At 62.1% G+C, this 25014-nt stretch overlaps 1 protein-coding gene across 4 annotated transcripts; it reads right to left on the bottom strand.

Moving 5' to 3' along the window:
- Window positions 1–439: 439 nt before the first annotated feature.
- On the bottom strand, window positions 440–25014 carry SH2B2 (SH2B adaptor protein 2). Of its 4 annotated transcripts, XM_060649250.3 has the most exons (10): window positions 23040–23054; window positions 14348–14487; window positions 11445–12205; window positions 8323–8424; window positions 6510–6601; window positions 5124–5215; window positions 4877–5041; window positions 4178–4386; window positions 1495–1666; window positions 440–951 (listed from the first exon to the last, which is right to left on the bottom strand). In XM_060649250.3, the coding sequence occupies exons 3-10, from the start codon at window positions 12174–12176 to the stop codon at window positions 608–610; spliced, it is 1908 nt and encodes a 635-aa protein (XP_060505233.3). In that variant the 5' UTR covers window positions 12177–12205; window positions 14348–14487; window positions 23040–23054; the 3' UTR covers window positions 440–607. The 4 variants fall into 4 exon arrangements, with proteins under 4 accessions (XP_060505233.3, XP_060505236.3, XP_060505231.3 ...); XM_060649253.3 differs by lacking the exons at window positions 14348–14487; window positions 23040–23054 and adding an exon at window positions 24870–25014; XM_060649248.3 differs by lacking the exons at window positions 14348–14487; window positions 23040–23054 and adding an exon at window positions 24870–25014 and having other exon boundaries at window positions 4877–5038.

Raw genomic sequence — 25014 nt, 5'->3', positions numbered from 1 at the left:
TGGCATTCAAGGCCCCCACCATCTTCCCCGAGTCCCTGCATCAAAGGACCCCTCCTTTCTCCTTTTTCCCCAACCACCACCCTTCATTCTTCCCCCCAAGGGTCTGCTCAGGTCACAGCTCACCCAAAATTCCAATAAAGCCCCCTCCCCCATCCCTTCCCCCCCCCCCCCCCCCCCCCCCCCCCCCCCCGGGGCCGTCTCCCTGAGCCCTGCTGTGGGGCCTAGTGCCCGGTGTCTCCTTCGGGTCGTCTCCTCGCCGGACTGGGAGCTGGATCCCCTAAGGCAGAGCCGGATCCAGCTGGATCCAGCCACTGTGGGCCTGGATAGGGAAGGTGTAGGAGATGGGGATGCCCGGTGTGGTACCGGTCCTCCTTCCCCGCAGTCCCAGAGGAGCGGTGTCCGAGGCCAGGGCAGGAGAAAGGACGACAGGAGAGCCGTGTGCAGTCCCTAAAACAGGCTCTTTAATAACATTTATGTCTTCACTGAAGAGCTTCGCTTTTCCCACCCAGCGCCGGGCTGGGGCCGCTGGACGGAGGGATGGACGGGTACGGGGGCGGCCGCACGGCGCGTCCGGGGGGCCCCAGGGCCTTGGCGCCGCCGCGCCGGGCTAGTAGAAGGAGTACTGGTTCTCGACGGCGCGCGTGCGGCCCCGCGCTCCCTCGCCGGCCGCGGCCTCCGGGGGCTCGTCCGCGCCGCCCCCCGCCGCCTCCAGGAGGCGCTCGGCGCTGTTGCTGCGGCTGCGCGCGCTCAGCGGGCCCTCGGCGGGGCGCGGGGCGGCCGGCGCCGACGCGGCCGAGGACGACGAGGCGGACGAGGACGAGGCGCCGCCCGCCTCCGAGGGCGAGGCGGGAGGGCAGGCGGCGGCGGCCAGGCTGGAGAAGTAGTGCTGGCCCGCCGGCTCGCTCCAGCAGGCGGGGGGCGCGGGCGCGGCGCTGGGCGAGGGCCCCGGGGCTGCGGCGGGAGAGCGCGGGCGCGTCAGGGCCCGGCCCGGGCACCCTCGACCGCCCCCGACACCCCCCCCCCCCACCCCCAGCCCTCCGCAGCCCCGGCGTGTCACGCGGGGACGCGGAGTGCCGGGTAGCCTGGGATCACACCCGGGGCCGGGACTCGCATTCAGGTCTCCCGGCTCCGGTCCCCCATCCCCGGGTACCTAACGTCCCAGGTACACACAGACCTGCGCGTGCTGGCCACCCTCACCACCCCCCTCGACACGACACTTCCTTCAGCGGCTCGGCGCCGCCGAGCCCCACCTGTGCAGGCGTCTAGGGACCCCCGCAGCGCCGCCTCTGGGCGACCTCCTTCCGCCTGCCCGGAATCACTCCGGACCTGGCCCCGGGCTGCCAGTCTCCTCCCAACCCCCATGGCCCAGAGTGCTTCCAACCGCCCAAGACCTGGCGCTCCTCCGACCCGGACTGGCAGTGCCGCGCCCACCTGTGGGTGACTCCCTCTGCCCACCGCCCACCTGTCTACACAGGCCCACTGGGGGAGCCTTACCGGGTGGGGGGCCCTGGGCCCGCACGTAGCTGCGTAGGGTGATATCCGCAGAGCCGCCTGACTCCAGTGGGATCGGGTGGGTGTGGAAGTGGCGCAGCATGTCAAGCACAGACTGGAACCACAGGTGCTGCACGTGGCACTGCCCGTGGCTGTTCAAGGACAGGCGCAGGTGCTGTGGACACAGGTGGGTGTGGTCAGTGGTGGGGTCCTGGACTAGCCAGCGGCTTCGCAAGCGCCTCTGGGGGGCACTGGGAACACGAGGTCTCGAAGAGGCCACGTGGGGCTGTGTCAGAGCGGGGACACCGCACACGTGAGCCCCCCTTAGGGGGTTACCCCTGTAGTAAGGGCGGGGAAGGAGGGCAACAGAGCCAGGCTGGGACTGAAGGGAGCCATGCATTCGTCCCTGTGCTAGACGCACCCACATCATGCCCTTCACACCCCATCTCTCGTCTCCACTAGCCCTCGAGGGTGGAGATACAGCCCCCGTGTTAGAGATGGGGAAACTGAGGCACTGGGAGGGAGTGACTCGCCCACAGTCACAGGGCACCCAGCTGGGAAGAGAACTCATTTGTGTGATTCTCCCACCCCAGCGGGGAGCGGTCGGCCTGTTTATTCCTGTAGAGGCCAAGCCCAGAGGGTAGAAACAACCCTGAGTCCAGCTGGGGAGGAGTGACCACATCTTGCTTCCCAATTGTGCTGTCTCAGGAGCCCCCGAAGCACGAGGGATAGCGCTGGTTCCTCCTGGGTCTCCAGGGGAGCCCACACGTGACAGTTGCCTCAGGGAGAGGAGACACAGGCCTGTGGTCTCTAGTGGTGAGCCACAGGTCTCTGGCCTCAGGCTTATTTTGCTCAATGTGTATACGACAGGAGGAAGGGTGGTTGTCTGGGGGGGTGGCGGGAGGGTGTAGCAAGAGAGCCAGTGACAGGAGGGTTTCAGGGTACGCCCAGGAGAGGAAACAGGCCTGGCCCCCTACATAAAGGACAGAGAAGCCCCGTGAGGAAGTTCTGCCACTCAGCAGGGCCAGAAGTTGCCAGAACAGTGTGAGCGAACCCAGGGAGCATCAATGGCAGCCTAGGGCAGGGGCTCAGCCGGAGAGGAAAAGCATAGTGGGTCCTACTATAGCCTCAAGTCTGGGCAGGGCCTTTGGGGGTAGAGGACCAGGCAGAGCGTCTCAGTTTTCGGGACATATTACCCGAAGATGGAGAGAGCTGCCTAGGAAGACAGGGGTCTTTCTTCCTAGGAGGTGTGCAAGCAGCAGGCTGGGGGTCCTGCTCTATGCCACGACTAACACGTCAAATGCTGGACAGTCACCCTGCTCTGATGGGGCAGCAGATGGGGTGAGTTCAAGGCTGGGTCACGCTCTCGGAAGGAGAGGAGCCTCCCACTCTGCTTCACCACCTCCCAACTCCCTCCCCCCACTGATGTCCCACAGGGGGCCGGACACGGTCCTAGCCTCTGGCTTGGGTAGGAGTCAGACCCAGGCCCTCCAGGGAGTCTGTGTGGGGCAGTGCTGGCCCGGAAGGTAAACTTCAGGCTGCCAGGGACGGGCGTTAAGTGCCTGGTTGCCAGAGGAACTGGGAAGGGCAGCTGCTTTCCAAGGAGGTGTCCCCCGGGGAGGCGCCGTCTCTTTCATGGCGGGGCCGGCGCTGCCGAGGAGAGATGCCCAGGGAGCCGGGGGAGGGCCTGTGGCAGGCCAACCAGGGGTTGGGGCACTGACTACCAATGCAGGCCTGGAGCAGGAGTCCTGGGGTGCCCCCTCCTCCAGCAGGGACTGACGGGAACCGTGTCCTGGGAGGAGCCGGGGCCGGGTCTGTTTCCTTATCGGAAACTTGGGATGGTTGGGGGGAGTGGGATGGGGTTCCTGCCCATTCTGGTCACATTGTAGCCACAAACCACCCCTCCCCGCCCCAATGTTCTGTCATATTTTCCTTTGCACTTCAGGTCATTATTAGCACACAGTACCCTTCCTCAGGAGCCCCCCCCCCCATCTGGATGCACGGCCACTCCCTTGCTGTGCCCTGTTTGGACCTCCCTTCTGCTCGTCTTCCCCTCGAGGATTCTCCATTCACTGCATGCCTCGGGTCACTGACCCCTTATTCTGGCTGGTGGGGTCAGGAGCACCCCCCGGCCTTAAGACCCTGCATGGCAGCCCTCTGGCCCAGTCCTCCTCCTCCTCCTTTCCTGCCTGGCTCTTCAGGACACCACCTGCGTGCGGTTCTGTGACCCTGGGCCTGCCACCGGTCTGGCTCAGAGCCGGGGCCCGGGAGGGCTTGGGGAACTGACCTGAGCAGGGAAGAAGAGAGCCGTGTGGGGGTGGGTGGGGCAGGAGGGCCTTGGTTGACCTCTGCTCTGCACCAATGTGGCGGAGACCCTCAGAAGTCTCAGTGGTAAGCGATCCGCAAGGTACAGGGTCAAATTTAAACTCTCAGAAGGGCCCGGCCTCCTGTGGGCTCAGCCAAAACGTGGGTGGCTTCCCCATGTGGACAATGAAGAAGCCACATCTGGGGCTGACTGCAGCCCTCAGAGGGGTGGGGGGGGGGGGATACAGGTGGGGTGAGGGCATGCCTGTGGGCAGTCACGCCCCGCCTGTACCGCGGAGCCTGCTCCTGGCACCTCCTTAGCACCCCTCCCTTCCAGCCGGCCACTCGGCCTCTGTGCGCCACCTCCCCTGCCCTGACTTGCCTTGGCCTTGCCCTGGAAGTTGAAGGTCAGCACGTACTCCCCAGGCCGAGTCTCGCTCTGGCGGATCACGAAGAGGCCGTGGCTCCGGGGTCCTCCCGCTAGCACCAGCTGAGCCGCCCTGACCCGTGACAACGTGCCGTGGAACCAGGGGTAGTCGGAGAGTTCCAGCTCAGGCTCGGCCTCAGGCTCTGCCTCCACTCCCTCCTCCCCTGGGAGAGGACGACAGCGTGAGGGGCATGGGGGAGTGGACGGGAGGCGGTGGCGGGGGGTAAGTAAATGAGAGGTGATGCAACAGCCTGTTGGGCATTTGCACGTAAAATGCTGTTCGAATGATCTTAGAACAGGGCAGGGCACCAACCCAACCCACTAGTTCAGCATAGGAGGTAAACTGAGGCACAGGGCGACCAATGATCCTGGAGTCACTCTGTAAGTCGGCAACAAACCTGGGAACGAGTCAAGTCTCCTCGTCCCCCACTCCTGGTTCCAACCCTTTACAAGCATGTTCCACGGAACCCAGGGCTCGTGGGAGGGGTCAAGTAGGACTTGCCTACTGAGTTGTTGAGCACGGGACCCGGTGGCGTGAAATGTCATGACTTCTGAGGCTCAGGAATGGCCTCAGAGGGAGTCCAGGGGCCTCTGCGGCCTGGGGTGGGGGGTTCAGGAAGGAGGGCCGGGGACAGAACCCCACACCCCCTGCACCTGTGTTACTGCTGTCCCTGCCTCTGCCACCCGGGGATTCCAGGGTCTCCAGGAAGGTCTCCAGCGGGACGTGGACCAGGGACTCCCCAACGCCATCTCGAGCTCGGCTGTGTGGAGCTGTCACCACGGCTGCCGTTGTCTCTGGGGGCCGGGGCAGGTCCCCTGCTGGAGAGAAGTGGCCATCCGGGAACACCCACCCCCTCCGGCCCTGCCCTCCGCTACCCCCGCCAGCTCGGCCCCCACCTACCGTCAGTCAGAAGCTCACAGCTGCAGGAGGCTACTCGGCTGGCCAGACAGCCCCCCCGGGCACAGGACAGCTCGGCGTCTTCCTCGCTGTCCCTGTGAAGGCAGGAAAGCACAACCGTGTCCTGCCACGGGACTCGGACCCCAGCCACCGGCTGCTCAGGGAGCCATGCCCCGGCTGACAACGGCAGCCCTCTCCTGCTGGCCTGGGTCCCTCTGCCTCCACGTCCCTCTGTCACACCATCAGCTCACTGTCTGGCCACCATGTACATGACTAGGCCATATGGACGGCTCGCCAAGTGGGTGCAGTCTTCCTCCTGGGACCCCAGGGGGTGTCCCTCAGACGATGGCAGGGCACGGTGGTAGGCGGGGCCCCGGGCGGCTCCCTTCCCTGCCTCAGCCTTTGTCTCCCTGTCCGTGACATGAGGCATCTGGGACCCTGCCAGCTTGAAAATGCTGCAAAGTGAGGGTCACCTTCACAGGGGCTGGGGGAAGAGTTTGCAGACCAGATGGCTGGGACGGTGGCAAGGGAGGGATTACAGCCACTTTGGGGATCCGGGGGCCTGGGAGGCACTCAGGCCTTTAATTGTGCTTCTTCAAATGAAGCTGTTAATTAGAAAGCAGCAGCCCCTCCCCCCGGGCCTGGCTCACCCCATTAGCCAGACAAGCTGCTGCCAAGTGCTCCGGGGTTGGCCAGCCTGCCCCTCCTACTCCTGGCCTCAGAGTCTCTCCTGGATCATGCAGCCAGCCTCCCTGCTGCTCCTCCCCACACAGCTGACCGTAGCTGCCCTCTGCCTATGACTAGCCATGGCTCCCCGCTGCCCCCAACTTCCCAGGCTCTCATCAAAGTTGCCCTCATCAACTCTACTTCCAGCAACCCGGAGGCCTCGACATTCCCCGCAAGTCCCAGGCGCTCACACACCTCACACCTTTGGCTGAGCAGTCCCCTCTGCCTGGCTCAGGCCAGCTCTTCCTTTAAGTTTCAGAAGAGGTGAGTCCTTCTACCAGCACGCCTTCTCCGAGCCCCAGGGCTGGGTTCGGGGCCTTGCCTCTGTTCCCCCACCCCTGGCCCTTTGGGCTCTCCCCATCACTGCCCATCTCCTAGTGGTCTCAGACTACCCTGGAGTGGGGATAAGCATCAGTCTAACCTTCTCCCAGGTCCCGAGGCCCTGGCCCTGTGCAGCAGGCTTCAAAGAGCCTGTTGGGGGTGGGGAACGACGTGAGCCTGGCCGGCAGCACCAACATGGACAGGACTGCCATGAGCAAAGCCCAGCTTCCAAGCTCAGCCCCCACCCTCACCGGAAACCTCATCCCGTAGGGGGGACCAAGGGTACTACCCAGCCAGGCCCCCACCCCATCTACCCATCTGAGGGCCACCTGGGGCACTCACCCGGGGTCCACACAGCCCTGGATGTCAGCCACCCACGAGTGCTTCTGCAGTGAGTCGATGGTCTCCAGGATATATTCGGCTCCATTCTCTACCTGGGGAGGGGAAAGCCAGGAGTCCTGGTCTGTTAGTGCCCTCAGCCAAGGGCTCCAGACTCCGGGACAAATGGCTCATCCCGCCCCTCCATCACGGGGGCTCACTGGTGTGGGCAGCAGGGAAGACAGCGGGGTCACCATCGGGTAGCACCCCAAGCCCAGGTCAGGGTCCTGGGGTGGAGCCTCGGCCACACTTTCGGCAGCCCCTCCCTCCAGAGGCTGCCAGTGGGGATCACCCGGGGCGATGTCCGGCCCTGCTGACCACGGTTCCTTGGGCCCTGGGGACGCAGCCTCTGAGGAAGCCATGCTGGCCAAGGAAGGGACGTACCCTGGCACCCCAGAGATGGCACCCCAGGTAAAAGAGTGTCACAGCCCTTAAGTGAATGAAGGGCCAGCTGGCCCAGCACATCGAGTCGAGGGGCTCCCACACCTTAGCGCCTGGAGGGGCGGAGAGGAGGAGGAAGCCCCTGCCGTGGTCCAAAGTGCAATTCTGCACATGCGTCACCTGAGGACCTCTTCCCAGCAGCCCTGTGAGGGGGGCGGTATGTTTTCCCCATTTGATGGCGAAGACTGAGGGTCAGAGAGGTCAGCTGACTTGTTCACACCAGCACTCAGTGGCAGCGCTGGGACCTGACCCCAGGTTTCCGGGATGCCAAGGCCCCGAGCTCTCAGCCCGCAGGGTGTGCGCCTCGGTTAAAAAGCGGTTGCTGACTCCCGGCATCTTAGAGCTGGTGGTGGTGGTGGGGCTTAAGTCCTGTCTCGACAGATGGGGAAACTGAGGCCCGGAGCGGAGCTGGCAGGGGAGCCCCTCTGCCTCGGGGCTCCCAGGCACAGTCAGAAGCACGGTGGCCAGCCAGCTGTCAGGAGTGAGGCTCTGGGCCTGTCTCGCCCAGCAGACAAGAATGCCAGGCAGGGAGGGACTACCTTCTCGGCCCCTGGCCTGGGGTGACTCAGGGTAGGGGCTTGGCAAACATTTGCTAAACGAATAAGGGAGTTTGCGACTAAACAAACAGGGCCAAGTAAAACATAAACCCGACGAGGAGCCTAGAGAGGGGGGTGGGAGCTTCATGTAGCTTTGGGTGGGTGGAACCGGGCCTCCTTGGGGACTTGGCCTCACAAACACCCTCCAGTGCTTTGAGGAGGCACAGGGCCACAGCGCTGGCAGCCTGGAGCTGTGTCCTCAGCAACCCCAGCGGGCCACCCTGGTACCGTGGAGCCTGGGAAAAAGGACGAGCTGCCCCCAGACCCACTGGGGTGCCCCTCCCGCCCACCCTCAATGCCTTTGTGCCCTCCGTGGGGCCAGGCAGGTTCCCACACTCCAGTGCCCTGTGACAGGGGCATTTGCATAACTGCTGCAGACTGCGGGGTGGGGACATGCTGGTTCCAGTTGGGGAAGGGAGGCGAGGAAGTGAAACTCAGAGGAGCTTTGAGGGGTCAGGAGGAAATGGGAATGGGGCGGGGGGGCAGATGGTGGGTGACACCCAGAGCCCACGGTGCTAGAGCCCAGGCCTGGGTTCGAGTCCTAGCTGTGTGCTAGACATTGGGGTAGGGTCCTGGGCCTCCCCACCAGGGCCGCCTCCCCGTGCCCTGCTGCTGGCTCCTTACCCTCACCACCCGCAGCCCCCCCACCCCCACCCCGGCAGCGGCCTCAGGCTGTGCTGCCCTCAGCAGAGGTGGCCTGGGGCAGCCAGAGGATCTGTGAGGTTGGGGGTGGGGCTCACCTTGAGCACAAACGTGTTGTCCTTCTCTGGCATCTCCAGGGGCATGGTCGTGCGGACCTCGATGATGGCCGAGAGAGGGATGCTGACCTTGGGCCTGGAGGCCTGGGAGACCAGGGGAAGGGGCGGTGAGAGAGTCACCCGGGGCCTTCTGACACCCTCGCTGCCCTCCCACCTCTCGGAGGTCAGAGCAGCCCTGGGCACAGAGGTGCTCCGAACTCCATTTTCCACCGATGGCTACGTTGAGGGGGTTTCTAGGAAACAAGGGACCTCCCCCCATAGTTACAGGGCAAGTCACAGACAGCTGGAGCTGACATCGGAGTCTCCCACCTCTGAGCCCTGAGGGGAAAACCACCCAGGCTGCCCTTCTGCAGCCCTTCTACCCACCACATCTGTGGTTCTCACATTTTTGACCTTGACCCGTAGTAAGAAATAGATTTGACATCGTGACCCGGCACATACATGCTGAGGTAAAAATATCTCTGAAACGAACGTTTGACAGACAATATTCCCCCTGACTGTGTGTGATGGAGGGAGGGATCTTCTGGTCTGTCTTAGTTCATTTAGGGAAAAAATGCTCTCCTCCCCCTTTAGACTAGACTTTCCAGAGCCTGGCTCTGGAGTCCCTGACTTAGAACAGGGCTCCTGGAGCTGGGCAGGGCCATGTCCCCGGGGGGGAGGAAAAGGGACCAGTGTGGGGTTTAACCAAGGTGAGCCATCAGGTCTCCGGGGGAGGGCCACCCTGTGCCTGGCCCCGCCCCACTCTGCTCCAAAGCTCCTGGCCATGGCCCTAAAGTCCTCCCGGGCTGGCTTGAGACTGGGCTTCCCGGCAGGGCTTGGGCTCCAGAATAGGGACTTTCTCAGGAGGAAAGGGAAGGGCCACACGCTGGGTGGGCAGGCTGATGGGAATTCCTGGTAGCACTGGCTGCCATCCAGCGGGTGCAGGCTGGCGGGACTTGGAGCAGGGACCGAGGGCCTCGGCTGACCAGGGCAGGCCATCGTGCCAGCCAGTGGAGCAGGGGCGTGTGGTCCTGCAGGGCAGGCCTGGCCTGGGAGCTTCAGCTGGATTCCCCTGCCTGGCATCTGAACTGCGTCTGTCCTGGCCCAGCGGCCTTTGACCCCGCTCCAGCCACACCTCCCCATTCCTCTTCCCTGGCCAGAGCTGTCAGGCTGTGTCGCACCTCCAGCCTTTGCTCACTCAGCTCGTTGCCTCCGGAGAGGCCCGTCCCGGGGGCTCTGCTCCTGGTGGACACTTCTGCAGCCCGAGCTTCCCCTCCTTAGGGCTCCCAGAGTATCCAGTGCTTGCCCCGCTGAAGTTGACCATCTAGTCCTGCACATACAGGTTCCCTGATGGCTCCCCAACAGCATGGGCCAGGCCCACTGCTCCCTGGAGCCCCCAGGGCTGGCCTGGCAAAGGGCTATGGTGGGGGGGACCTGAGGTCTAGGAGGCTTCCTGCAGGATGAGGGAGCAGGAGGCCAGAGACTTGACTCATGGGGCTGTGAGAGGGAAGTCTGAGGATCCCAGGAAAAAGTCCCTGAGCCTGCAGACTCCGTGCTCCTGTGCTCCAAGGGTGCAGCTAGGCCTCCAGGAGCAGGAGATCTGGCCCAGGGGTGGGTGAGCAGGACTAAAAGGCATTGGGAAGGGGTGTCAGCAGGGATGCCCTGTGGGGCTCACACACCCTGGGAGCCAACACATTTGGGGGACCTGACCTGAGCCCTGACCATAGTATTATCTACCTTCTATGGGGTTCACTTCTGAATTCACAAACACTTCGTTGGAAAAAGGAGGGTCTGAGGCCAGATCAGGGGCTAGGAACCCACCCGTCTGCCTTCCTCAGAGCTGGGAAAGTGACCCTTCAGGAGCTCTGCCCTCTGTCACTGGTGAATGGTGGGCTCCAGAGAGACTAACAGAGAGGCCCCATCTCCTGTACGTCCTCCCCCCAAGGGCCGCAGACACTGCTATTTATGGCCAGGCAGCTGTGACTGCCACTCAGGCCCAGAGGCTTTGGAGCCCTGGGCCTCTGCCCCTGCCCTTTGGGCAACTCTGGGCAAGCCCCAGCCCCCCCACCCCCCACTTGCCAGGCCTCGGTCTGACAAGCGGTGGAGCTGGGCATAGTGGTCAGTGATTTCTCTCAGGGGCCTAACGGTGGGGGCCTGGCAGGGGAAAAAACCCTCGGGAAGTCGGGGTCCTTGGACTCAAGGAGAAAGCTCTTCAGGGAGTAAGCATGTCCCTGGGAAGTCACCTCTCCAGAGTCCACGCAGCTCGTGGGCACTGAGCCTCGGGGAGCCCACGCCCTGTACCTCCAGTGGAGAGAGGCCAGGAGGCAGTGGGGAGAGACAGACCGGGAGATGGAGAAGGCGAGAGGCTCAGGGTGACTAAAGGTGCCTGGGAGTAGAGTAGGCCTGGGGTGGGGGCTGAGGGCCTGGGTGGTTCCTGGGGATGCTGCCAGCTGCTGCTCCAGCACGACCTCCCACCTTTCCGAATCTCCTAGCACACATGCGGCTCCCACCTCCACGCTCCCTCATTCTAGGGACCACCAGGGTGGTGGGTATAATTAGCCCGGCTCTGCCACCCACCAGCAGTGCGCCCTTGGGCAGGCCGCACCTCCTCTCTGAGCATTCCTTTGTTCTCTGTTCTGTGACCTGGGGACCACGATGCCCACCCTGCCGGGGTCTTGGCGGGGGAGGAGACTTCGCACCCGGCTTAGGCCTGGGAGGGCCACGTGCCCTTGGAAAGTGGGCCGTTGTTACTACAATGATTCCCACTTTCCAAATAGGGCAGGTGTGCCCCCTGGAGGAGGCCCATAGCTGCCCCCGGGGGCTCTCCATGGGAGAGGGCCCAAGTTGGGGAGGGGCCAGGTGCACTCAGCTGAGCAGCAATGCTGGTGACAGCGAGAAGCTCAGCTTTCAAAGCCTGAAAAGGGCCGGCCAGCAGGGGCTGGGCGGCGCTGGGGACCAACACATTTCAGGCACCCTCTCTGTGCCACTGTCACCCTGTCTGGGAGGCTCCAGCCACCCAGGGGCCCCAGATGAAGGACGGAGGAGGGCAGGCAGCCAGGCAGTGTGGCCCGGAAGCCAGCCCCTGACACCCGCAGCCGCCCCCCTGGACGGGGCTGGCGGCTCACCTTGGGCGGCACGAAGAACTCCAGGCGGAAGCGCTCGCCGGCCACGGCCCTGCGCAGGAGCAGGCGGCACTTCTGCCACTGGGCGGTGCCGCCCGGGCCCGCGGCCGCGTCGTCGGCCACCATGAAGCGCAGCGCGCCCTCGCGCTGGATGTCCACCAGCTCCACCTTGGCCGCCAGCGTCCGCGACAGCCGCAGGCGCCGTGTCCACTTGTCTCGCGGCTCGGCTGGGGGCTCGGCGGCCCGCGGGGCGGCGCTAGCGTCGGGCTCCGGGGAGGCGCGCCGGTGCCACATGTCGCGCACGCCGTCCACGACGCACAGGCTCATGTTGCGCAGCGAGAAGCCCTTGCGGACGCGGGCCTTGGCGGCCGCCTGCGTCGACACGTCCTCGGAGCTCCGCGAGTGGCCATAGGCCGCCGCCTTGAGCGCCGCGGGCCCCGCCGGCTCGGGATCCATGGCCTCGGGGTGCTCGGCCACCCCCCGAGGCGCCGGCCCGGCCACCAGCACGCGGCGCACCTCCTCGCCGAAGACGTCCAGGAAGTTGGCGGCGAAGTGGCGCGAGAAGGAGGCGCCGGCGTCGGGCGTGTCGTAGGCCGGGTTGTCCCGCAGGAAGCGGCAGAACTTGTGCGCGAAGTCCACGGCGGCCGCCTGCGCGTGCAGCTCACAGAACTGCCGCCAGTCGGGGACCGGGGCGGGGGCGGCGGCGGCGGCGGGGCCGGAGGCGGCACCATTCATGGCTCCCGTCCCATCGCAGCCCCCTGCGGCTGTGGGCGACAAGAGTGCGGAGTGACCCTGTGACCACAGCGCTCACTACTCGGCCCCTCTCCCCGCCCCCCCCCCCCCCCCCCCCAGGGCTCCCTGGGGCTGTGTGTGTGTTGAGGTGGGGGCAGGGGAGGGGGCAACGTCCTGTGGCCATTCGGAGCAGAGAGAGAGAGGCGTCTGCAGGAGGCAGCCCCCTCCCCCCAGTCATACCCTTCAAAGAGCATTCTCAAGGTCATTTCTGGGGCTGGTGAAAGAGGCTGGGGTGCCAGGTGCCTTGATTTGGGGTCCCTATGAGCTTCCTGTTGTCTAGCATCCCAAGCTAACCTCTATCCGAGGGCCTCCGAAGGCAGGTGGGCAGGAAGAAGTCAAGGGCAATCCGCTCCGCTCTGCCTTTGAAATATGCCAAGAACCCAACCTTTCCTCCACTCCTCATCATCCAGGCTGCCGCCCAGGGGCCCACGTGACCCTTTCTCTGGCCTCCAGTACTTGAGCAGCCTCTTCACCGGTCCCCCGGAACCTGACCTCACCCCCCAACCATCTGTTCTCCACCCAGACATCACTCCTAAAACAAGACAGATCAGGTCCCTCCTTTGCTCCTAATCCTGCATTGGCTCCCATTCCACTCAAGGGAAAAAGTAGAAGTCCTTCTCATAACCACCCAGGCCTCACATGATCTGCCTCCACTTACCTCACTGAGCTTATCTCCTGCCACTCTGCTCTGGCTGCTGTTGGGTCCAGCCCCAGGGCCTTTGCACTTGCAATTCTCTCTTGCACTTGCCTGGAATATTCTTTACCCCCACACTCCCTCACCTCCTTCAGGTTTCTGCTCATATACCATCTTGTCCAACAGCCTTCCCCAACCCCCACTCCACAGAGAGGAAGGAAGATTCCTGCTCCACTCAGTGCTGGTGTCTCCACACCCTTTGGCTGCTTACTACTCTCCACGATGCTTATCCTCTCTGATATATCATTGATTCCACTGCTTGGTTGTGTTGTCCTGTCCCCAACTGCCCGCCACGGCCTTCCCCTGAGAATGCAGTATTTTAAGTGGCTGTGTCCCCAGTGCCGGGCACATGGAGGCGCAGTAAACACTGAATGAATGGCGGTGGATCAGTTGGAGGAGCACACGGCTCTTGATCTCAGGGTCGTGAGTTCGAGCCCTACGTTGGCCCACGGGCATGTCACAGCTGTCACTGCCTAAGCCCTCGCATGGGGCCCAAGAACATGCAGCTTGTTAGTGATCGACCGGGGATTCTCACCCTGACTCCAGGACTCGTGGGTCACCTGGTATGGATAAAGTAGGGCCGATTTGGGGGTGCCTGGGTGGCTCCGTCAGTTAAGCGTTAGACTTCAGCTCAGATCATGATCTCGCGGTTTGTGAGTTCGAGCCCCACATTGGGCTCTGTGCTGGCAACACAGAGCCCGCTTTGGATGCTCTGTTCTTGTCTCTCTCTCAAAATAAAGAAGCTTAAAAAGAAAAGTAGGAGCCAACTTTTCATACTGGCACCGAAGGCACTGCCCTCTCAGGTCTCTCTCCACCCCCGGAGCCTGCACTCTCTATTGTGTTCCCACCTTCTAGAATCCTGTTCCCTCCAGAGCTCCCATCCAAACCTGGTTTTCCTGAAGAGGCCCCAACACAGGGATCCCAGCTGTCTCGTCAGCCAGCTTTCTCCTGCTCCCAGGCCCATCCAGCCTTCATCACTCTGAATCGCCACCCTACTGGTGTGGCCAGTCATTTGGGCGGCCTTGCTTCCTTGTCCCCCAAGATGGCCATCACCCGTGGGGGCACAGAGCAAGCTCATTGTGTGTACGTAGTCCACCCCTGACCCCAGGCCAGGGTGAAAATTACCAGTGGAGAATAAGTGGGGTAATGTGGTCCTGCCCTGCCTTGGGGAGCCCCTGTCTGAGGGGGCCAGCCTGGTGTTAGGGGAATTGAGACAGAGGGTCAAGCCCTCACCTGTCTTCCCAGGATCCCCACGTTACCCAGCATGGCCTTTCCCTCACAGCTCCTGGGAGCATCATCTCATCTCTCCTCTGGGATCCAAACTCTGTAATTAAACGCCTGGTAAAAATAGCTGCCCCACTTCTGTGAGATCATCTGCGGGGCCTCTGGGCCATAGGGCACTGTGGGAATTCCCTCTCACCTTGGGGCAACCTCGGCCATCGATCTGCAGTCAATAACCACAGGGCAGCCCCAGGGAGGAAACGGGCCACTTGATGAGGCACTTAGCACAGAGGACAGTCTTCCAAACCAGTGGTCTGCTCAGAGACTGCTGCCCCCGCACTGCGGAAGAGGGTTGCGAGGAGTTAGGAGGGTTTCCCGGAGGAGGTGGGGTCTGCGATGGCCTTTATGACAGTGAAGAGGGAGGAGAACAAAGAGTGACCTCACTGTAGGCAAGAACAATAACTCGGAGGCTGACTTTCGGGACATAGGGGAAGGGGCTGGGGGAGAACGGGGGCTGAGGCACCCATAATTAATCCAGGGGCACTTCCTCCAGGAAGCCTTCCCTGACCTCCCCCACCCATGTGGCATGAGGATCTCCTCCAAGCTCCCACAGTCCCCTCCGGTATGCCCCTCGGGAAAGGTGCCAATGACAGGGTGCTCCAGGTGTCTGTTTCCACGTCTGCCCCCCCCCCCCCATCCGGCATAGACACTCCTTGGGGGCAGAAGACAGGCCTGAGTCATAATGCCAGGAATGAGGGCGGAGGTGGGAACACACCTGCCACTACCAGCAAGGCCTCCAGGGAAGGTGGAGAGAAAAGGCCTTGGCCTGACCTGCCGAGGGGGTACGTTTTTGGGGGTGGGAGTGGGGAGAAAGCCCGGCGGCTAAGCCGGTGAGGCTCTGTTCCTGTTGTTCCAAGCCCATCCACTTACCCCGTGTGGTTGTGCTCCCCACAGGTGGGAGTGCTCCCTACTTCTCCCCCTGTACCATCAGGGCGGTCAGAGTGGATGACACAGCAGCCTGGGAAGGGCTAGCACCGAATCCAGCACCGAATGTGAACACCCGTTTGCCCCACAGGGGAACGGGGCGCAGGGAGGAAATCAGTCCCGGTGCGCCTCTTTGCACATCAATCCCTGGTCCTCCCTGTTCTTCCTGCTGCTTGAAGGGGACAGAGTGGAGGCATGGGGCCCTGAGGGGAGGCTCTCACAGCGTGGGTCCCAGCTAGCCCTCACTGGAGATAGGGGTGGACCTCAAGAGAAGAATCTGTCAAGGGTATGGTGGCTGTGGCCACGTCCTAGGCAGAGACTGGACTGCCTTGATCTCCCCTACCCACCCCTGCTCGCTGGCCAGGAGCCTATGGGGCTCAGCGTCCCCCGGGTCTAGCCAGGGCTACATAGAAAGGACAGGGGTTGGGCATGGAGAGGTAAGTGACAAACAGCAGGGCCAGCAGGGAGCCCCACACTAGCTACAGACAGGGAGACAGAGGTCCAGACGTGGCTGTCTGCAAAGAGAAGGCTGCAAGCCATACAGAAGAGGCCTCGGCCTTGGCAGGAGCAGTGAGGTACTGTCCCCAACCGAACTGCCCTCGGAGCCAAAACGGGGGATGAGACCAAGTGCAGGGATCTTGGCCGACCTAGGCTCAAAGCCTGACCCCACTGCTCTCTGGGTGAGTGACGACCACGACTCCCACCTCTGAGCCTGTTTTTTCACTTTAAAATGGGGTAAGGGGTGTCCCTTCCTGGAAGGACAGCACAGGAGGCGGACTCTGCAATGTTATAGTCCATGGGCGGCCACGGGCAGAGCCGGGGTCCTCCCTAACTTCGGGTGCAGTCAGGAGGCCTTTCCAGCCCTCTCCAGGGACCAGCCAGTGTCACCCAATGAATGAGATGGGGCCCTCTCCCATTCTGCAGGTGACCAGACCCCAACGTGGGAAAAGCTGAGCCCAGCGATCCTGGAAGCAGGGTGGATGGACTCACCCTGGCCCCCACTGTCTGGCTCGCCTGGAAGGTTTATGGATGAATCCAGATGGCCCTAGGCTCTCCCTCCTCCAGTGGCCCCCTGGTCCTGGCCTGTGCCAGTCTCCTGCCTGAACAGCTGTCCTCACTCTACTGACTACTCAAATTCTACTTGGTGTTTAGACTGTGTAAAACCTCTTCTTCCAGGAAGCCTTCTCCCTACACTGGCCCTCCCTCCCCGAGCTCCCATGGTCCCTGTGGTCCTTGGCCCTCTTGTTTCCATGGGCAGAGTCCCAGTTCCTCCTGTGGCCCCATACAGCCAGAAGAGACCTGCTGAGTCGGTGCGGGAGGGCACTGGAGGACTGGGCTCTGTCTCAGGCCAGGCTCTGTGTCTCCTCAGGCTTCCCCACCAGTAAAATGGGCCGCTGGGGCAGTGGCCTCTAAGGCCTGGGACTGTTACGGCCCTTGGACACTGAAGACTGGGGCCTCACTGTCACCCCCCTGGGACCAGGGACGGGCAGGGGTTGCTTCTTCTCTGAGGACTGGGGCTGGAGACAAAGGGTGCCCACCCAGGTAGACCACCCTCCCCTGATCCATCACCCGGGGGTTTCCGAGGCTCAGCCGGCCTGTCTGGCTCCTGGTTTTCGTTCTCATTTCACCAGGGCCAGAGCGGGAAGGGAGGGGGCTTCAGGGAGGAAGCCTAATCAAGTCCCTGCCTGTCACTTTTCCAAGCCACGGACTCTCCTAACCCTGCGGCCAGGAACCCAGATGGGAGACCCTACCCCCACCCGGTTAGCCACCTGGGAGAGGGGGCGGCTGGCCTTCCGGTAGTAAAAATAGCACTCACAATTGGAATAGAAAAAAGGCCAGTCATCAGCCCCTGCCACACGCAGTTCCGGACCCCACGGCCAGGTCATGCCTTAAAATATTGATGAGGCAGCCTGGCCACCCCCGCTAATGGGCTGACGACCAATCGATCCAACTCGCGGAGGACCTCTGCCCCGCTGGAACAGGAGGCACCGGCCTGGCCCACGACCTGCAGGGGCCTCACGGCCTTGTTTGTGGGAGCCCCAGCTGGGGGTTTTACCATCACGGAAGGCAGTCTGCCCCTAGGGAAGGGAAGGCGGCCCTGCAGCGCAAACTAGCCACCCAGTACCCTGCAAAGGTGTCCTGGGGGCAAGCTCCTTCATCACCAAGGTCCTCGACCCTTCGCCTGCACCCTCGCTCAGCTCCGTGCTTGGAGAGCACCCAGACGGCCAAGCGCCAGAAGGGGTGGTGAGGGTCAGAACTAAGGGCGCTCGGTTTTGCACCGGGTGAGCAGTGCTCCCCTCCCCCGCCATGAGCCACTCACGCTGGGGAAGCTTGTGGTCTCTACCGGGGGCCCCCCAGCACCAGAAGAGAAGACAAGGCCTCACGTGGCCTCAACCATGCCCACTGTTGTCTTCTCTTCCGGGTTTCCTGACCCGGCTACCCCGACCCCACACGTTCCTTCTGTCCTCCATCCTGCTCTCCTTCCAGCTGACCTCCTGGCCTCTGTGGGACAGTCCCCTCCAGCCCCTCCTCTGCACCCCTCCCTTCACAGGATGCAGACAACCTCTGGGCTGTTCCTTCAGCCAGAGGTGCCGTCCGCCTACTGGCTGCCTGAGTCTGTCCTGCGGACGGAGGCTCAGAGTACATGGGGCACATTCTCTGCGTCACTGCTGGGGCCTCGGGCCTTGGCTCTAGAGTCTAGTCCCCGCCCCACCCACCCCCAGAACGCGTCCTCATCTTCTTGGGGCAGGCTCTGAACCAGGGCCTCCTTGGGAGGAGGCGGCTGGAATTCCCCGCCCTCCCCACACAGAATATCCGTGCTCACCCCACGACCCTGGAGAGGCAGAAATGGGTGTGATTTCTGGTCTTAACAACCTCGAACTTGCTGGGACTTTGCTGCAGAGTGGGTGTGGGAGGAGGGCGCTCTGGCTAGTGACAGGGACAGGTGCAGGTTAAGAGCCCTTGGGATTCTGGCCCTGTGTGGGTGGCGGTGGGGGGGGGGGTTCCCTTAGGGGGCCCTGGCTTTTCTTAAAAAAAATTTTTTTTAATGTTTATTTTTGAGAGAGACAGAGACAGAGTGTGAGCAGGGGAGATGCAGAGAGAGAGGGAGACACAGAATCTGAAGCAGGCTCCAAGCTCCGAGCTGTCAGCACAGAGCCTGACGTGGGGCTCGAACCCACGAACCATGAGATCATGACCTGAGCCCAAGTTGGACGCTTAACTGCTCAGGCACCCGGGTCCTGGCTTTTCTGAGCATCAGTTTCTACAGCCGTGAAGGGACCAACAACCATGCTGCTCTCCCACACGGGCTGCTTCCTGGCCCAACGCCCATGCTGAGGAGCAGCGCTGGGAGGCAGCTCTGTGCCCAGGGTTTCCCCACGCCTATCATACACTCCCGGCCTTTCCCCCTGTGGGGTGGTGAAAACCCTCTGCTGAGCCCCCGGGCTTCCACTGATGCCCCCAACCCTGGGAGAACTCTGGGACCCATAGACCCCTAGTCCTTGGGGCTTCCATAGCTGCCCCCCTCACAGAGGCCCCACTGCTTGGGCGTCCACATCTGATCATCTGACACGCAGGACAGTGGAGAAGGTTAAAAGCCTGAGATCGGGAGCCAGCGCGTCTGGGTTTGAATCCCAGCTCCACAGCTTCCTAGGGCCTCAGTTTCCTCATCTGTTAAAGGGCTCAGAGGGCCATCACAGGATTAAATAACTGGGGGTGGGGGGGGGTGGGCACCTGGTTGGCTCAGTCAGTGGAACATGCAACTCTTGACCTTGGGATTGTGAGTTTGAGCCCCACACCTGGTGCAGATATTACTTGAAAATAAATTTTAAAGGGGCGCCTGGGTGGCTCAGTCGGTTGAGTGTCTGACTCTTGGTTTCGGCTCAGGTCATGATCTCACATTTCGTGGGATCAAGGCCCATGTGGGGCTCCGCACTGACAATGTGGAGCTTGTTTGGGATTCTCCCTTTCTCTCTGCTCCTCCCCTCCCTGTCTCTCCCGCATACACTCTCCCTCCCTCCCTCCCTCCCTCCCTCCCTCCCTCCCTCCCTCAGTAAATAAAACTTAAAAAAAAAATCTTAAAAAAAAAAGTAAATGGTTTAAAAATCAAAAGTCCTCTGCTTCTACTTAGTAAATGCTCTGTATCCATTCCCTCTTTTCCTCTCACTGCTCTGAGCAGATGGCTAGAGGCCTCCTCCCTGGCCTCCCTGTTTCCCACTGACCCCTCCAACCCCCAACAAATCCAGGCTCTACAGTGTGGCCAAGGTCTTTTCCTAGAACCCACATCCAACTGGGCTATGCCCCTGTTTCAAACCCTTCTTCTTCTTCTTTTTATAAAAAATGTTTATTCATTTTTGGGGTGCCTGGGTGGCTCAGTCGGCGAAGCGTCCGACTTCGGCTCAGGTCATGATCTCGTGGTTTATGGGCTCGAGCCCCACACTGGGCCCTGTGCTGACAGCTCAGAGCCTGGAACCTGCTTTGGATTCTGTGTCTGTTTCTCTCTCTGCCCCTCTTCCACTCGTGCTCTGTCTCTCAAAAATAAACATTTAAAAAAATGTTTAAAAAAACGTAGGCCTCAAACTCACAAACCGTGAAGTCATGACCTGAGCTCAAGTCAGATTGTCAGGCTTCAATCAACTGAGCCACGCAAGATGCCCCTCAAACCCTTCTCCCCTCACACCTTCCCGGCCAGGAAGACAGGATTTGCCCATTGCACAGATGAAGAAATTAAGTTGCTGGAAGGGAGGTGACTAGCCTATCGTTCACTGGATGTGTGCTGGCTTCCCACTATATGTCAGCAGCCATGCTGGTGGGTCTGGGGTCACAGAATGGGCAAGAAGGGAGTGTCCAGCAGAGTTCGCACCTGTCTGCAGCATGTGCTACTCACAACAGGGCCCTGTCCCTGGGAAGCTCTCCTTTGAGGGCATTCATGGCAGGCGTGGGGGACCTAGGCCCCGCCTCCCGAGAGGAGATGCCCGCCGTGAGAAGCGGCACTCTGACAGAGTGGAGGGCAGGGGAGTCCAGAGCTGGGCCTTGCAGGAAACAGAAGTCAGAAGAGCAGGCAGCAGGGCCCAGGACAATAAGCTTGGCTGGGTCCTGGGGGGCTTAGAGGGAAGCCCATCTTTCTTCAGGAGCACCTGGTGCTGGACAGTTCCTGGACAGGCTCTAGGTGGAATGCAGGCTGGGATGGCTCCAGCTGTACTAGTACAGAGCGGGGGCACCCCCTCTCCAGCCTTGGCCTAAGCCTCAAAGGTCTCTCCCTCTCTCTCAGTGCCATGGATCTCACCTAGGTCCGGATTCATACCCTTCCCAGACCTCCCTGGCCTGGCCCCTGAAACCTGCGAGACGCTCTCAACCCCCACCACCCAGCCCACCTGTCTGCCTTCTGGCTTTTTCATGACACACATACCAGTGACTCCTGAGACCTTCAGTACCTCCCCTCAGTTCTGAGATACTCTGGGTACCGTAGATGCTTATACGGCTTCCTTGGGTCTTTCTCCAAGCACCTGAACTCCCAGCCTGGCTGATCACCAGGCGCCTCAAACTCACCACCTCCAAGTTCTATTACATCTTCGTCCTCCAACCCCTGCTTGTTCTCTGCTCGGAGTCTCAGCATCCAGCCAGGCATTGCCCCGCCTGCTCCCACTCCTCTGCCCCAGTAGCTGCCAGGCCACTGAGCCCATGGAGGCCTTGGGAACGCCCCCTTTGTCCTGTCCCCGCCTCCACCCTCCCTCTCCTGCCCCTCTACGATAGCACCAGACCATGAACCCCCAGCAGATGTTATACGCACCCCCAGGTGGGCCCTATACATAGAGGGTCCGAAGTATCTGGAGAAGGGAGCCCAAATCCTGCATCACCCAGAGGAGTCAAAAGATACTATACTCCTACACACTGATGCTCTGCCCAAAGAGGTGCTGGCTGTAACCTCCTCTAGACAAGGAGGCACACTCCCTTGGGATAGAGTGCAGACATAAAAACAGACCTAGCCAGGTGAGAAGGGAAGAGAAACTTCCCCAAGGCTCCAAGGCTGACCTTGCCCTTGGAGCCACGTGAACAAATGAGGAGCAGGAAGTGAGGTGGGCTCCAAGACTGGACCAAGAACCCCATGTGGACAGCAGCCGGGAGGCTCAAGACACCTACGCCCCATTTCCCTACAACCCAGGATAGAAGAGGGAGCAAGAGGGAACAGCCAGGCTTTTGTCAGACACGAGTGGTTTGGAGGCCTGCCTTGTTGGTTGAGTGACTCTGGCCGAGTCATTTCACTTCCCTTAAACTGTTTCTTTCTCTGTAAAATGGTGGTAATAATAGTAACAGACCCACAGGGTTATTGTAAAGACTACATGAGAACCAGCAGGACGCCCTCAGCCTGGCACATCGACTCAAAACCAAATGCTCAGCCTTGGTGGAATACCACCCTTAGGTATGTATGTATGGATTCTCCTTGGAGACCCACTAAGTAGGTAGGAAGGGTTTAGAAAATTTAGACACAATTTTCACAGTAGGTAAGAGGAAAAGCATGCACAGATGAACCCTCAATTACTTCGAACCATTCCATTAACCTGCTTCGGAATCTCTTGCCCACCATCATTCATTCATGCCCTCTAGGGGGAGAGAGGAGTAAAAGGGAACAGTTTGTGGGAAACTCTGCCTTCCAGACCCCCATGAACACCCTGACTCACGCCAGCCTCCCAGCACTGCCCCTACTGCCAGACCTCTCCCAAAGTTCCTAGAGCTAGGAGGTTCTAATCAGTCCCCTGACCAACGGCCTCCTGGATGGAGCAGGGAGGTTAGGAGGGAAGAGATCTGTTTAAAGTGGGGGCAGAGTCGGGGAGGTTTCAGATCATGTCCCCGGTAGAGACAGCTTAGGGGAACCTCCCCTCCCTCCTGCTGCTGCCCTCACTCACCCCACTACCGGTGGCCTGTGTTGAAGCGGACAACTCTTACTGGTCCACCAGCTAGGAGATAGGCGGCACAGTCTCCATTTTACAAGGTAGATAATGGAGGCTCAAAGTGCAGAAGTAGGGGTCAACCCAGGTTTGACTCCCACCCCTGAGGTTCTCCCCTGCACCAAGTCGGTGTGAACACAGATTCTGGCTTATCCATGTTCAGTTACTCCTGAGGCTGGCAGCCGGATCGGCCTTGCGCGGTTCCTAACGGACCCCCGTCACTGTAGCCTTCTCCCTCTGAGGACCTCACTTCGTGGGCTGATGGGGGCCGGGCCGGGTCCCAGCCTCTGCCTGGCCTTGGCGCGGTTCCCGGGCCCCGCGCGGCCAGTAGGTTCATCAATGGTTGAGGCCGAAGGGCCTGAATGGAGGGCATGAACCCGCCCCTTCTTAAAGGAGCCGGCCTCTCGGGCACCCTCCACGGTCCTCCCCACTATCGAGGGCGGTCTGAGAGCTCCCGGGGTGGGCGGGCCGAACTGGGGACCGTGAGAAAGATGGCCTGGGCCCAATGGAGGGCGTGCCGGCCCGGTGACTGTGGACTGGATAGGGTCCTCTCGGGGCTCGTACCCTCCTTCCAGGTGGGCCCGCCCCCCGCCCTCGCAGCCAAGGGAAGAGTCTCGGTCTCCCTTGCGACGCTCCCGGGCCAGAGACCCCTCTTCCAGGGGGCCCGCTGAGCTCGCCCCACCACTCGGCCTGGGCCCTAGGAGGGGGCGGGGGCGCAGCTGCTCCGGAGGCGGCTCGGCCCCTCCCGCCCAGCCCGGGAGGGGGTCGGCTAGTGGGTCCCCGCTGGGGACGCATCTCCTCCGTCGCGCTCCCTCCCACCCGCGCACACAAAGACGACACGCGCGGACCAGGGCGCGTGCGGCCGCGCTTCCCCGGGCAGCCGTGCGCACACACACGCACGCCCTCAGGGACGGACCGGGTCTGGGGAGATGGACGCGGGAACTGAGGACAAGCAGGCCGTACCTACAGGCGCGCAGCTGCGACCGGGCGGGCCGGGGCGCCGGCGGAGCGCTGCCCCGACCGCGGCCCGGCTCTCGGGGCCCGGCGGCTCATGGCCCGCGGCGGGTTCGGGCTCTCTCCCGGCGGGCGCCGGCGTCGGCTGCGGCTCCTCCTTCCCTCGTCCGCAACCTCGAAGGCTCGTGCGCTCCTCGCGGGCCCTGCGCGGCCCCGGCTCGGCGGTCCCGGCGGCCGAGCCCCGCGCGCTGCGAGCTCAGCCCCGCGCCGCGCGCGCCCCGCCCGCTCCCCCTCCGCCCCCCGCCCGCGCGGCGCGCGCCTCCTCGGCCCCGCCCCCGGCGCGGGCCCCGCCCCCCGCCCGCCTCGGGCCGCGTCGGCCCCGCCCCCGGCGCGCCCCCAGCCCTTAGCGGAGCCTGAACCTCGCCCGCTGCTGGTGTTAGCCTCCGTGGGGCTGCTGCGGCGGCGGCGACAGAGTGCTGGGGCTCAGGGACTTAGGAACTGGCCGGCAGCCGCCTGTTTTGGGGCGAAAGTCTCCCCCTCGCGGAAGCGTGCCCCGGGAGAGCGGCGGGTGGGGTCCGGGTGGGTGGCCTGAATAGTGGGGTGTATGGGGGCGTAGGCGCCCCTTGGAGATGGGCCTCCAGCGGGGGCCGCCGCCGTCTTGGACCCCTCCGCCTCGGGAACAATGGGAGCCTCGAGGAGGCCCAGATGTCGCAACAGGGGAAGTCGACGTCTGGTTCTCATAAATCCCCAGGGCGAGCACCACGCCCTCTCTTCTCCGCCCTCCCCTTGCCGGAAATAGCCCAAGGGCTAGAGGGCGGGGAAGACCCAAGCAGGGGCCCATCTATGCACCTTCACAGTGATGGGGAGACTGAGGGCTCCCGGAGAGATCTTCAGAGGTCAAATGGGGCTGATGAGGGTGGAACACAGCTCTGGCTTTTTCACCCCTGCTGGGTTCTGCAGCCCCCAAAGCCCAAGGCAGAGATTAGGGCCAAGACCACTCTGGCTAAGAAAACAGACTCCTGCTGGTCTTTGCGGAGCAATTATGGACTGACCCCTCACAAGCTGGGGCCTCCAAGAGGCTAGCAGGGGTCCAGGGGGAGTGGGAGGGCAGCTCAGAGATCAGACCTATTGCTTGCTCCCGGGGAGAGGAGGGTGCTGGAACTCCTTCTCCCCTCCTCTCCTGTGCCAAGCCCTCCACCCCTGCAGGGGTGGTTAGATCAGTTCTCCCTGCCCTTACTAAACCTTCCGCAGCCCCACCTCTGGCAGTTCTGTGGTCGGCCATGGTCTCCCTACTAGCCGAGAGTGCCTCCATCTGTTGTCCTTTTCCACCCATAATGACCTCTGATCTTTGTACAGAGCCCTCTAACCTTTCTCAAAGCCATTTCACATCTCTGATTTCCACGGAAGCAGGACAGGCAAGGAAAGGTTTTTATCCCAATCTTGTGGATGGGAAGGGTGGGGCCTAGAGAGGAGCACTGGGCTGGTGAAGGTGGAGACTGGCCTGGAGCCCTTACCTTCTGCCCCCCCAGCCCTGGACTGCCCTCTTCAGGGGTGCTGAAGTAAGTCAGATCTCATCTGAGGTCCTGGTACCTGGTCTCTTCCCTTCCACACCCAGACCAGCTGCCCCCTCAGCAGGACCTGGCTAACAGACACTTAATGAAAGCTTAGACGTGGACCAGCTATCGATTGGAGCTGCGCAGAGGCCTGTACTCCTGGCTGGCGACCAGGAGGTCTATGAATGAAGCCGGCACAGCTGCTTCATAGTGTGTGTGGGTGGCCTGGCTATGGTCCCCCTCCACCCTTCTGGGAGATGGGAGGGCCTGGCCCCCATGGACTAACCTGGTTCCTCCAGGTAGTGAGCTGAGCTCTGCTGATGGGCTGTCATCGGCCAGGGAGGGTCCTGGGACTTGGAGCCCTGGGCAGGACAATTGCTCTGATCTCCAGGGAGGAGGAAGCGAGGAGGAGCCGGCTGCTTGGTGACTCT

Source organism: Panthera onca, chromosome E3 (assembly GCF_046562875.1).
Source record: "Panthera onca isolate mPanOnc1 chromosome E3, mPanOnc1 haplotype 2, whole genome shotgun sequence".
In the NCBI taxonomy this organism is placed as follows: Eukaryota; Metazoa; Chordata; class Mammalia; order Carnivora; family Felidae; genus Panthera; species Panthera onca.
The sequence above is the reverse complement of the archived record's forward strand: the minus strand, read 5'-3'. Positions and strand labels throughout refer to the sequence as shown.